This window comes from Punica granatum, chromosome 7, assembly GCF_007655135.1.
Source record: "Punica granatum isolate Tunisia-2019 chromosome 7, ASM765513v2, whole genome shotgun sequence".
Taxonomy (NCBI): domain Eukaryota; kingdom Viridiplantae; phylum Streptophyta; class Magnoliopsida; order Myrtales; family Lythraceae; genus Punica; species Punica granatum.
The window spans coordinates 25,968,315-25,982,318 of NC_045133.1; the positions used below are offsets into that span (position 1 = coordinate 25,968,315).

Below are 14,004 nucleotides of genomic sequence, written 5' to 3' on the forward strand. Positions count from 1 at the left end.
GGGCATAGATTTACGGTGCGTTTGGATTCAGAATTAAAGTAATTATGATTTTAACTGTGAAAAAAGACAAATGAGTTGAGATTATAAATTTAACTTAGAAAATGTGTGTTTTTATTGTGTAGTGTGTTGAATTAAAGTTAAAATTTTTGACTTGGAAAATGTGTATTTTTATTGCGTAGTGTATCGAGTTAAAGTTAAAATTAAAATTAAAATGATTTTAACTCTCAAAACAAACAGACATTTACTAATCGAGCCTTAGATTTCGCGTGCATATTACCACTTTACATGGGCATCAAAGCCTTCTAGAAAAGCAGTTTCAGGGGCCAAACCATTCCACAGTGGGCAAGTTGAGTTGGATTCTCAATCATGTGCGTATCTCATCCCACATGGGATTAGCGGCCTTGGCAGATACTACTAACATTTACGATTTACTAGCACGTCTTCCACGTTAAAAAAAAAAAAAGAAATATCACAAACATGAAAATGATGAGTAATGTATGGGCGCAAATTTTCACATGAAACCTACAAATTTCTGATTTAAATAAAATTTATCGTATTCTCTCTCAATGGTTTCATTAGTCCTATTATATAATATATATTTTTTAAATGACAATATATATATATATATTATTATATATATGTAAAGAAGAAACTACAAAAAAAAAAATTCTTTCTCCAAATTTCAAGGATGGAGACAAGGGTTTCTAGAAGCCCTCGCACGTGCCTGCCTCTACCGATGTAGATGAGAGCCACGCAATTTTATAGATTTGGTTTGGTTATAGACCACTTCAATCTTGGAGAGAGTAGGGACCGCAGAATCATACTCTCTTAAAAAATATAATACGGGACTCTTCTTATCCAGAAATACTTTTATGTTTGATAATAGAGTTTAATTTCATCATTACAACCTCATTTAATTCCATTATCAAATGCTAAATGGGTTATTATTATATTGAAGGAAAATATAAAAAGGGAGAATTACAGGATTGAAAAGGGAAAATAAAATGCTATCCTGCGAACTGCCGGATGTGAGGGGGTGAAATGATTGAACCTGATTTTATCAAAAATTACAAACCCTGCCACAATGTCTACTGTTGGCAGAATTGTCGGCATATTTTTCGGCTGAAATAGCACATCTCAATTAAAAAATATGTAAGTTTCATATATGGAAATTCAATTAATATCAATAAAATCATTTATTACAATATGACCTTATATACCATTGTTATCAGAACCGGACCGGACCGGCCGGTTCGACCGGTCGGACCGGAAACCGGCACCATGTCCGGTCCGGTTCGCCTAAAAACCGAAATGGCAGCTTTGAACCGCCGGACCCTTTGAACCGGCCGGTTTTAAGTAAAATTTCATTAAACCGGCCGGTTCTATGGGTTTTTATGGGTTTCCTATTTAATATAAAAATTGGTTGGTTGTGTAAAGATTTGAACTCATGACCTCTTACTTTTCATATTAGCATACTATGCAACCAAGCCACCACCACTTTTTTGTTCTTTTAACTCTACTTTTAAGTACTTATTAAAATAAAATATTTATTTTGAAGTAAGAAATATTAAATATATAGATACTTTCTTATACTATTATTATATTTCTTTAAAATCATCATACTTTTATCTTAATTATCACAATTTTTTTAATAATATGAATATTTATTTTATTTTAAATAAACGAGCGGTCCGACCCATCGAACCCCCGGTTGGACCCATAAACCCATGACCCCGTATCCCTTCCGGTTCATCATCCGGTCCGGTTCTGATAACACTGTTATATACTGTGATTAATCTTTTTTTTATGTTATGTAGTACTTAACATAGCATATATAAAAGTCTAATGAGGAAAGTTAACAGATCAAAAATCAAATGACTAATCAACGTGAATCGATTTAAGCGGTTAGGCGCTTACTCTTTTTAAATAAAGTCTCGAGTTCGAGTCTTGTGAATGGAGAAAATTCACGTTAAGAAAGCTTTACTTCTTAATGGATTGAGTCGATTCGACTGAATTAGTCAAGACCCAATTGAGTTTTCGAATAATAAGGTTCACATCGAAAAAAATCAAATGACTAACGACTATAGAAGTCTAATGAGAATGGAAATGGAAAATATATTTGATCGATTAAAAATGCTCTTTGACACACTGAGCATCAATTATGCTCAGCTTATAATCAAGTGATAACAAATGAGCTGCTGATGCGTGTATATTAAGGTACAACATCGTAACTATCTTTAGACATTATTAACCATCAATGTACTATTTTCCAACAACAAATTAAAAATTCAACGATATAATTGTTTAAAATGAAAATGGATAACTCCTAATTTTTTTTCTTAACTAAGTAAACTAAGTGAAATTTAATGTAAACTATCCATCTAAAAGTACCATTGGGTTCAATATTTAACCCCTTCGGCTATGGACCAACCTGATCGACCCAAATCCGATTCGAGTGGATTTATATAAATCAGTCGATTAACTCCAACCAAAGTGAATCCATGGCCACTCAAAGAGTTTCTCCATTTTCATCGCTTTTGCTAACATGACCCGGGGTCACATGATACCGCGATTTCAGCCGTTCACTACATGTGGGTTCTCGTGGATCCGGCGGATGGACGCCTGTGATCGCCTAGTATCACATGACACGGACATGGCAGAATTTCTCCTATTTTCATATATATATATATATATATCACTCTTATAATTCGAGAAAATATTGGGTGAGTAATATACAATTAAATGGCTATATAAAACTCTATCATCGAATGACAAGTGTCACACTGAACAATTCTCTCTTTCTTACTTTACACGTATCATTTCGGGGTGAAGTTTTACATAGTCACTTAGCTATATATTAGTTCCCCAATATTTCCTCCCCTAATCCTTCTAGAACGACTCGCACGTGCGAGACCTTAGGCCTCCGGTTCTTTAAAGTACTTGGGGCAGAGGTGTGGGACATACCAGCAGGCAGCAGGTAAGCGCATACGTAAGACGACGTTCTATTCTTCTGCCCAAATGAAACAAAAAAAATAAAGGGAAAAAGTAAAGAAAATTAAATGTCAATTCCCACAGTGGAACATAAGAAATAAAGGGAATCATGTATTTCCTCATTTTATTATTTATTAATTTTCTTTTTCTTTTTGTCCTTTTGATCCTTTGGTTAGAAAAGAAGCGCGCATATTATGATATCGGGCGTAGAATCCAAGCCAAGCTTTCCAGCCAAGCCGAGCCGCTTTTTTTATGTTGTTCTAATGTAATTTATATTTTATATTGTTAATTTCTTTCAAATTATTATTAAAACCCATCTAAATTTCCAAGGGGCTGGCCGCAACCCGTTTTATGTGTCACTTCTTTCAGGGGTCAACATCACATAAAACATTTCCAGTTCATTAATTATTACTACTTTGATATCATTATGTTGGAAAAGTTTGTGTTAGTTACAAAAAAGAAAGGGGAAAAAGGCTGGGATTTTTTTTTGGTTAATTGCATAAAAGTAAATCAATACTCCCTTCTTATTAAAGTAGAAAATCCAATTTCTGACTCAGTCAAGCCAGACCACATAACATATTAATTACCAAAAAGAAAAAGTTGCAACATAATAAATAAAGAAACACATATTCTTTAGCCATCAATAGAAAATAGAAAAAAAAGGTAAAAAAATAAAAAAGATAGAAGAGACAAGCTTTGAGCTATCAGCAGTTGCTCAGCGACACCGGATTCCACCAGTGGAAGATAAAAGAAATTAGGCAAATAGGATAAAGGAAATATATTTAAAAAAGAAAAAGAAAAAAATTCAATAAAAAGAGGAAAAGGACAGAGGTTCTAGAACCTAAAAATCCACCAGCAAGCCAGGAGATAGTATTTTATTCCCCGTTAATGCCTTGCATAGCAATGAACCGATGATAATAATAATAATAATAATAATAATAATAATAATTTGCTAATATGCGCGATCGCACGCCGATTAGGTACTTTTCGATTGTAAGTTTTGAAGGCTCCCGCATTAGCGTCGGACAAAGCAAAATCACATTATCAAAAAAAAAAAAAAAGGTGCGTTCATTATGTGCATAGATTTTTAAAAATTTAAGAAGATATTGGACAAAACTCATATTTTGGAATTTATTTAATTGGAGGCATGCAGTGCAATAACTTTCAGCATTTTTAGGAATGAGGAATTAAAAAAGAAAAAGGAATTTTTTTCTGAAATAATTATTTTTTTCAACACTTATTTATTTATTTATTTTGACTCTTTTTATATATAAAAACTCTCTCTCCTCCCTCTTCCCCATTCACACCATCTTTCTTTCTTCACAATTCCATTCGACCCTTTCTCTCTCTCTACACTTCAGTCGGATTCCCCATTCTGCCCTCAAAACCCTTTCCTCCTCTACCCGTGAAACCATTCCATGTTCGGTGCCCTCACTCTGCCGCTGCCGCCCGCCTCCAGTCCCACCGGAGCCTCCTCCTTCCTCTCCTCCGTCTCCCCGAGAGCCTCCTCAACCATGCGGATGCCCGTCCGCTGCCACGCGACGTGCCACGCGCCGCCTCTAGCCGAGATCAGCCTGCCAGCCGCGGCTCGCAGGCGGCCGGCGAGCCTGTACGAGGTGCTGCAGGTAAAGCGGACGGCAACCACGACGGAGATCAAGACGGCCTACCGGGCGCTCGCGAAGCTGTACCACCCCGATGCGTTGAGCCAGACGGAATACGACGACGGCAGGGACTTCATCGAGATCCACAGCGCGTACGAGACCCTGTCCGATCCGGCGGCCAGGGCGCTGTACGATCTGTCGCTGGGGCGAGCGCACCTGAGTCCCGGGGGCAGGGCCGGGTTCTACCCGTCCCGGAGATGGGAGACCGATCAATGCTGGTAGTAGATTAGTTGATTTTCCGATCTTTTTTCTTATTATTTTTTGTTTATAATTTCCTTTCCATTTTTAATGAATGATGAAATTTTCATTAAATTGGGGGGGGGGGGGGGGGGGGGGGGGGGGTTGGGGCGGAAGGTATCATATAGCGTCCGGCGCATGTTCCACCATACGGGCAAAGGCAGTTCAATGCAGTAGGCAGAGCTTTGTAAATTCTTCTTCTTCTTCTATTATTATTAATTATTATTTTCCTTCCCCTCATTATCGAGGAAATTGTAATTTTTCAGCCTTTGTTAATAGAAAATCTCTTCGCGGCCAAGTGTATATTAAGTTATTCTATTTGCTCTGTTTTTCTTTTCTTTTTCTTTTTTCCATTTTAACTCTAATAGTTTAAAAAAATGTAAATATCCTCCGCCAATGCGATTGTCTCGGCCGGACCCGTATGACTTAAGATTCGAGCAGAGCATAGAATCGTCGATCGCCTCATACCTTGTTCGTCAAAAACGGACATTACTGTTGGGCGGGGCGCTGAGGAAGTGAGGAGAAAAAGAACAGTGTCAATCGGTTCTATCTTCTGAATCTGGAGCTTATTCTTAATTAAGATACTAAATACAGCCATATGCTTCAACAACTGTTAAAAAGGGGTTGAAATGTCTACACGCATCGTCAAATGTTACATGAATCCCTTAATCGTAACCACATGCTGCCACGACCAAGCCTGAACCGAATCGGAGAGCGATAGCAACTCCTCGCATGTGTCCAATGTTTGTCGAGTGCAAAGAAACAGCTCTTTGATACGGCAAATGAGCCCCTGATGTCTGAACTATATTCCTGGACACTTCTTTTGCCCCATAATAGGGAATGAGTAAAAAAAAAAAAAAAAAAAAAAAAAAAGGAAAACTGAGATTAACATCTCAAGGCAACTCCACTCCACGAATAAAAACTACTACTAACTTTACAAAAGCTAGTAACTTTCTGCTATATCTCTGTACAGGTCCCTAACTCTTTTGAGTAAAACCCTCCTTGAAATTTTCATAATTCGTAGCCGTACTCGTCGTCTTATGTCCCCGGGTTGGATATTGATCACTTACTTACAGGTCATGATCATTGAGTTGATAACATGCATGAGGAGCCGGACTGTCGAGAGCTCAGATCCACCCAGAGTGGGCACAGACCGCTGGTGGTTCAGTATCTGGTAGACCTGCTCGAAGATGGGCCGTACGTGAACCGCGATAATTGGGTCCGATGGGTTTATGACTCCAGCCACGTCGGTCATCCACGAGAGCTTCCTGGGTGGGTCGTTGTTGATGTCGCAGGCCAGCTGCTGGAGGAGGGAGAGGAGCACTCCTTGGCTCAGCGGTAGAGGGGCCATTCCGAGCACAGCTCGTAGATCCACCTGTAATACAAAAGAGAAATTCCATCACCGTTGTAAAATCATACATTCCATCCTTCCAGGCCACATAGAGCAAGCAGAGTACGATTGCAGCAAAAGAGCAGTATCGTGTGCTTAACGACTTGTAAATTCACACAAGGATGCAATTGGTCCTCACATGTCATACGAGAAGACGACACAGGCACTCAGTAAATTAAACGGTTTTATATACCTGAGAGCATAACCAGGAGACAATTGAGACATCACTTCTCTGCAGGGATGAGGCAAATGCTTCCTCATACTTGCACTCGGATATTAATCTTGACAGTTCTTTTCTTGGATCAATGGGAATGTCAACCTGCTATAGGAAGCAAACGGTCTCCAACCATGAATTTTGGGCATACAACATAAAGAGCTTCACAGGATAAGTTTCATACTTCTGATTTTATATTCATTCAACCTGGGCTCAGTTAGATATTTTATGAATTTCAACGAAATCAATCCGTATGAAACATATTTATTTTCACTGATTTATTTGAAACATGGGACAAGGATAGATAAATCTTAGCTGGTAAGCATAGCAATACATCGGTATAAGGAAGCAAACCTTTTCATGTAGTTTACCCAAAGGCCCACTGCTCGGTTGGGTAAGTAATGGGCTTATGGCACTTGGATTTGCTCCACCAACTGCAAGACATACAAGCTTTCTCTGAGCTTCTGCCAGTTCTCCATTCAGTGTGTGGGTCATTGACGAAGCTGAATTAATCACATCCTGCAATAACAGGCAACAGGCACCATTAGAAAAACAAAGTTGTAATTTTACATTTCCAATGTTAACACCTACATACATGCCATCAGCAAAATGATAGAAACGACAATCTCCTCGAGTTGGATATTCGTTTTACGTATGTGAAATGCCTAAATTCCAAGCAAGCGAGAACAGACGTACCCTTAAAGCATGCGTAAGCGGAGAGTTAGCATTCTCTACATGCTGCATAGCTGCGGAAGTATGTTCGGTCATTCCTCTCTGAAATGTAGCATCTATCTGCTCAAACATGGCTCTGCATGACTTCTCAAAGGCAGGGACCATGGAAGTTACCATACTAGACTTCACAGCATCCTGCGTGTGATACAAAGATCTAGTAAGTTTAGAAATCCCAGGATTCAAGCAAACGGGACTGCATCAGAGAAAAGCTACAATAGAAAAATAGGAAGGAAGGTGAGCTTATAATACTATGAGCTTATAATGCTATCAATGATTAAGGAACATTAGCCTAGTTTCTCTGTAAATTGCATCACTCATCAGATAAATCTCGATTATCCTAAAGCAGTCATGGACATTCAAACTCATTCAGAAAAAAAGGTCATGCTTGTAGAAGAAATTAAAATATGCTCTGAATTTGGGCAATTTGTCACAGCTCCACCCATTCAGTCCACATGCCACTACCACTTCCACATTCTCATCTAGAATGGATCTAAAATAGGATCAATATTCGTTACTTTTGTGCTATTGACTGCCGTACCAATTATCTGCATAAAGTCTGATACACCAAGCTAATCCCAGTAGCTAATCCCAGTCACTAGATAAGAAGCAAAAACAAAAACTACTCAACCATATACACACCTGAAGCGCTTGCCTTCCAGATGTTTGGAACTGTGCTACGATTTGCCTAGCAACTGAAGCTTCCAGTTTAGAGTTGACGGATTTCTCAAGCTGATTGATGGCCTTATCACCTACCCCTTTCTGCATTTTAAGAGGCAAAGAACATCAAGATACATGTTCCACCCCACCCCCAAAATAGAAAGTGACAATCGCAGAATTCTACCTGGAAGGATTCTGTAATAGCTGAAACTATTGTCTTCTCAATAGCTGGTGTAATGGCACGAAGAACATTTGTTTGAACTGCAGCAACTTCCCTTTTCACTATTCTCTCTATAGTGGCAGGCAAGTCCTTGTTGATGAGATTGCCCAGAACATTAATTATCTGCTGTACCCGATCCTGCAGTAGCTTCTCGTTTTTAACATTCTCTTCTTGAAAACGAGCCCACAAAGCATCACTATTTGCCTTGACAATTTTCTCCATGGTCCGTGCAAGGGAAGTCTCTAGTCTTCTGCCCTCTTTTGTGACAGGGACATTAATAGTAGCAGTCATCTGTTTTTTCATTTCTTTTTGCATAGCCATTATCTGCAGGGTAAGTGCAGAAGTTAAACACATTCAACTATATGGTCCACAACAGCATCAATTCAGAGCATAAGACATCAGAGCCTAAAATGGAAAACATACAATCAGAACCCAACAATCTTAAAAATGTACGAAATGCTAGGTGCTAGTTTCCCTCCAAATATCCTCTAAAATCAGCAACTTTTAATAGCATAAGAGTAATGACACATGCAAGCAAGCTACCCAGCTTAAGAACTCTGATTACCAGAAAACAATAATTAAAAGAGGCTCACTAAGTAGAGGCTACAATATCTTGAAGACCCCAAGGTCATCTTTCATGGAACATTAACCCTGCTGTTATAAGGGAAATTTGGAAGCATCGGCACAGATACAACAAATCATATTGAAAATTGACTCACCTGATTAAGCTTCTCGTGCATAATTTGAGGGACAGCAGCTTCAATAGAATGAAGACTCGAACTGATGACGGCCTCACTAGAAGAATCAGCTGAATTAAAGGTACTCGGGGACGGTGAAGGTGCCATTGCTTGAGTGTTTTTCCCCTTCTGCCTCTTAATTTTAGCAGTAGCCGATGCCAGCGCTTGCGAAGTAACAGTTTGATAAGAAACTTCTTCAGTCACATTTGAAGAGGCATTGACTTCATCTGAACAAGGAAGTTGGGTTGATCGTTCTGTAACTTCAGCATCATTAGTTTGCTGACTTTGTCCCGCCGAAGATCCTGCAAGGCATTCTCTGGCTATTTGATTGCCAAGATCTGAAGCCTGGGAGCAGAAGAATTTCTCATTATTATCAGCAATGGACTCCCGAGACTCCTCGGGAGAGAATTTCTCTCTTCGAGAAGATCCATCTGGAACAACTTTAACCTCCACCTCAACATTGCATACTTCATTGTTAACGCCTACATCTTGAATGCTCTTCTCTACGTCACTCTTCCCTCTCATAATATCATTTGTTCCTGAAGATGGAGCAGCCCCTAAAATCTCTGAAGGTGTAATTAAATGAGTTGGATGCTTAAAGGCAGCTGGAGGATTGCGCAAACTATGTGTCTCTTCCTCTGAAACTTTATCGTCCCTGCTCCTCAAACCATTATCTGATGAAGGTCCATGAGACATGTCTCCGCTGGAAACCCTTTGAACCGAAAAGTCAGTTATCGCTTGGTTCCGACTGTGATCACTTAAAAGGAAGGCTGGCTCGAAAGTACTCGGACTTCTAAGACCAGAAGCTTGCCTGGACAACCTAGGACTCAGCGGAAGCGGCGGCGGCGATGCAGTTGATACAATATTTGTGTCACTGACTGCCCGCCCCATGGCAGAGGTCCGAGGTTCTGTATTCAGTATGGTTATTTGCCGTGTACCCAAAACCTCGGTAGCAGCAGAGACAGGGTAACTCGCAGCATGTGCTGCATCTGAGGACACAATTTTTTCACTAAAGTTAGTAGCTGAACCAGTTGAGGATATGCCATTTGGTTTCATTTGGGAAGAGTCTACAGCTGCTGATCCTTCAATGTTAGTTACATCACAAGGGGCCATGGAATCTGACTTTTCCAAACCGGCATTCTCCAGTGATGGCGGCATGCACAAGAAAAGATCCAAAGCATACTGCTGAATCGCCTGTGTCTGGACACAATAAACCTGGACAATCTGCTCGCCAAAAGGTGATATATCAGTTGTCCCAGTAAAACTTAATATGGGCATTGTAACAGTAAATTCTGCTAAATAGTCCATGCGAGTGGAGGCTGGATTTGGACCATATTCCAAGTGCACGGCATATATAGCATTCTTCTTAGCATTTGCAAGCAAAAGGAGGCCTGCTTGAGACAATACAAGGACTTGATTAAAGAATGCATCCTCAGTTTGAGCTTCAGATGAACTTCTCAATTCCAAGGTTTGGGTGCATTTCCATGATTCAGCATCACTTGGCAACAGCCAACCTTCTTCGCTTGCCGAAGCCCAAACCTTGACTTCCTGATTCAATGGTCCCTAAGCACAAGGAAAGTAATATATCAAATGAAATCAGGTTGAATTGCTCAGACGGCAGAATGCTTGTGGGATGCAGCTTGATCTATGAAACTGAGGCTATTTGGACTAGTACCGCTGTTATAAGTACGATATGGTCAGGCCTATTGGGAGAAGTCAAAAAGGTGGCTGAATTAACAGGAAGGCCTTCGTGCGGTTTCAGGACAAAAAGTGGTTGGGCCTTCTGATCTTCCCAAATCTTTATCTGTCACACGACACATAATTGACATGTTATTAGCAAAGATCTCCCACAATCAATTAGAAGAACAATTAGGGCTCACAAACTAGCAAAGAATTCCAATGCAAGGATAGATAAAGAAGCACATCAAGTTGCAAATATCGAAACACCTACAGTGCCATCGGTAGATGATGAAACTAAACGAGAGGTCATCCACTGACACATTGATAGATCAGTAACTACTCCATCATGTAGACCAACGAGCTGAACCCCACTGATCAGTTTGTCAACAGCACAAAGTAGCGGTTCCTCAGCAGAGAAAACATCACTCTTCCCTGCTTTTATAGTATCAATCCGCAGGACACGCCTTCCAATTCCAACTACTAGAATTTCCTGCAGAAACACAGAGAAGGTTGGTCGTAATGGTCTTCCACACAAACAGGTCTCTTAATATAACATAAGCGCAATGCCTACTTGTTTGTGACAATGCCAACAAACTCGCGGATGTACAGATTCATCCTCTTCTCCTCCTATGACTTGAATGGCGATAACCGCGTTTCCACTAATTTGTGGCTTGTCATCCTCTTCTAGACCCTCCGAAATTTTCCACACACAGATCCTTCCATCTGTGCTGGCGCTGTAGAGAAGCACGCCTTTGTAGAGACAGCGAAAGAGAAACAGAAACAACCTCGAAAGCAACAAAAGCAAACTTTTACCTCGCCAAGAGGTGAACATCCTCAGCGAAAAAAGTCATGTCTGTGATTCTCTGAACAAAAACAAGCCATCAGTCAAATGGCTTCAAAGACATATATTGGCACAGAAATGCCAAAAGCTTTTAAATTCAACTTCACAGCCGAAGCAGCCGGGTAAAACAGTAATGACAAATCACGGAAAGGAAAACAAAGCAACAGGAAGTTATCTAAAATCGATGAATTCCAAAAGAAGCGTGTTACAAACAATCATACAGTTATCAATATCTGAGGCTGTGAATAATTCACGGCATTCTCATGCCCTATTTCATAAGAAACAGAAGCCATTCGGCATAGCACAGGTACGGCAAACAGTCGGCCTAGGCATTTGGGCCCATCGGATCGGAACAGCTTAATCCCAATGCAACATTTCCACAAACTACAGAGACAAGGTAAGTGCTGAACCTGAGTGTGGCCGCGTAACAAGGACCTGGAGGCGGTGTTCATGTTAAGGACCCGAATGTTCCCCTGCTTCAAACCGTAGCAAATGTACGACTTATTCACCGCAATCTGCCGCCCCAGCATGAGCTGAGGGTCGGACCCGTACTTGGTGATGGGCGTGACCTCGAGCTGGGGCTGAACTTCCCCGGGAACCCGGACGTCCACGTCGTACATAACGTGGTCCCCCATCAGGTGCCGCCCTCTCGGGACCTTGCTGCTCGGCAGTCGGGCGGGGCCCAAGGGCGGGGGCGGGGACGGGGACAGGGCACGAGGGGAGGATGAAGCGGCGGGAGGAGGCGGCTGAGGGGTGCCAAGTAGGGCCATGAGGCGGGCCCCGGCATTGGCGTTGGCGTTGGAGTTCGCATTTGGGTTAGGGTTAGGGTTTAGCGGGGGAGTGGGGAAGGAGAGGGACCGCTGGATGAGGAGCTGGGAGAGGGGGTCCTCGGGGGCGGCCAACGGAGGAGGGGGCGACGGCGGAGGGGGGTGGATTTGGTGAGGGTGGGGGTGGAGCTGAGGGGGGAAAGGGAAGGTGGCGGTGGGCGGAGGATAAGAGGAGGAGGGCGTAGGGTAAGGTGGGAACTGGGGTGGCTGAGGGGTCGGGTGGTTGAAGAACTTATGCATGTCGAAGGAAGGGACCGGCGCCGGAGACGACTGGTTCTGGGTTGCCCCCGGAGAAGCCATGGATGCGATGAGCTCAATTCCTCACACGCGGAGAGGGAAAGAGAGAGAGAGAGCGCTGTGAGAGTGAGAGCTGAAGCTCTCGCAGTAAGGGTTTTAAGAGAGAGAGAGAGAGAGAGAGATCTGAACGAATGAAACACTCGCCTCGACTGAAGTGGAGAAGAAGGAAGATGAGCAGTACGCAGAGCGGTGTGAGGAGGAGAGAGAAAGAGATGAGAGCGAAATGAAAAGGTTTCCTTCCTCCCTGGATTTCTTCTTCTCTTCTTCTTTGGATATTCTCACTTTCTCTTCTCCCTTCCATGAGAAGTTAATTTCTTGAGAAAATTTTAAATAATCTTATCTTATAATAATATAATAAAAAATTAATAAAATTTCTTGAAATTAGGGATAATTTTGGAAATTATCGAACTGGATGAACTCATCCAATTGTTTATAATATTATAATCTCCTCCATATTTTTTCATATCATGTGATGGAACAAAATTATCGAAATTTTTTTCCTTTTTTTTTCGTGATGAAGAAAAATGACTGTGAATTTAGTTGAAAATATGAAATTGAGAAATAAAAGGTAAGAGAGTTCTCGATAAGAATTGTGCTCGATGATTTCTCACTCGACTAGAGGCTGAGAAAGTGCTTTCTTTACTTTTGATATGACGATTGAAGTCTTTGGATTACGAATTTGGGATTGTAGAACTTTATACCAAGGGGAGTGGTATGCTAGACTTATGAGATCATGTGACATCTCGGATCTACCCATAAAGATAAATTCATTTTGGATCTTGATCTGGAATGATATGAAGAGAGAGGAAATTCATTTTATTTGAGAATATGAGTTTCACTTTTCATCTTATCGTGACTTATTTCACAATACATTTGAGTGCAGATTAAGCAAATCGAATAAAGAGATCATCCCGAGGAAGGCTAGCTAAACTATGCCATTTTAGCAAGAATCAAAACCAAACAATAGGTGAAGTTTCACTGTACAATCACTAAAAGCGAGTCTGCCTTGCATTTTTATACAAGTCAACTCATTTACTCGAAATTTACTAAATTTATTTTATGCTGTTATTATTATTATTTTTTTGAATAATTCAAATGCTGACCTTCTTATAGATTTAGATGGGCCTCAATACAAAGCATGGTAGCCATTGTGGGAGAAAATGGGCCAGTCCACTCGGCCCAAACAATGGGCCCATTAGCTGTTCAACAAGTTCCACTTCGGCCCAAAAGTCCATAACCGGACCTGTCGTTTTTGGAGATATTCTATGATCACTTCAAGTGACGATGAATCGAGGATTTTGAACGAGGGATGGAATGGACTTTTAGGGGTCGAATAGGGAGGGATTGCTATGCCAATTGCTCCCGATCACTTTTTACCGATTGAAAAAAATAATAATAGGGAGGGATTCACCCAAATCGGGAAGGGAAGGTTGATAATATATGGAAATTTAGAAATTTGAAGTAAACTTCTTGATATTGAAATTTTACGTAGTTGACTTCCATGTTAGAGGATGACTATT

The 14,004-nt window shown here is 40.9% G+C and overlaps 2 protein-coding genes across 3 annotated transcripts; one reads left to right on the forward strand and one right to left on the reverse strand.

Annotated features, from left to right (window-relative positions):
* The first annotated feature begins 4,281 nt into the window (after positions 1 to 4,281).
* LOC116213259 (chaperone protein dnaJ 11, chloroplastic) lies at positions 4,282 to 5,198 on the forward strand. The gene has a single exon (XM_031548131.1). It carries the CDS (start codon positions 4,410 to 4,412, stop codon positions 4,872 to 4,874), a length of 465 nt encoding a protein of 154 aa, XP_031403991.1. The 5' UTR covers positions 4,282 to 4,409; the 3' UTR covers positions 4,875 to 5,198.
* A 240-nt stretch (positions 5,199 to 5,438) lies between these two features.
* Positions 5,439 to 12,752, reverse strand: LOC116213258 (enhancer of mRNA-decapping protein 4-like). Of its 2 annotated transcripts, none has more exons than XM_031548130.1 (12): positions 11,771 to 12,752; positions 11,333 to 11,382; positions 11,091 to 11,253; positions 10,791 to 11,009; positions 10,515 to 10,643; positions 8,822 to 10,402; positions 8,067 to 8,426; positions 7,865 to 7,984; positions 7,190 to 7,360; positions 6,848 to 7,012; positions 6,473 to 6,598; positions 5,439 to 6,264 (listed from the first exon to the last, which is right to left on the reverse strand). In XM_031548130.1, exons 1-12 carry the CDS (start codon positions 12,485 to 12,487, stop codon positions 5,956 to 5,958), a joined length of 4,110 nt encoding a protein of 1,369 aa, XP_031403990.1. In that variant the 5' UTR covers positions 12,488 to 12,752; the 3' UTR covers positions 5,439 to 5,955. The 2 variants fall into 2 exon arrangements, with proteins under 2 accessions (XP_031403990.1, XP_031403989.1); XM_031548129.1 differs by having other exon boundaries at positions 6,473 to 6,601; positions 11,771 to 12,751.
* Between the last annotated feature and the right edge of the window lie 1,252 nt (positions 12,753 to 14,004).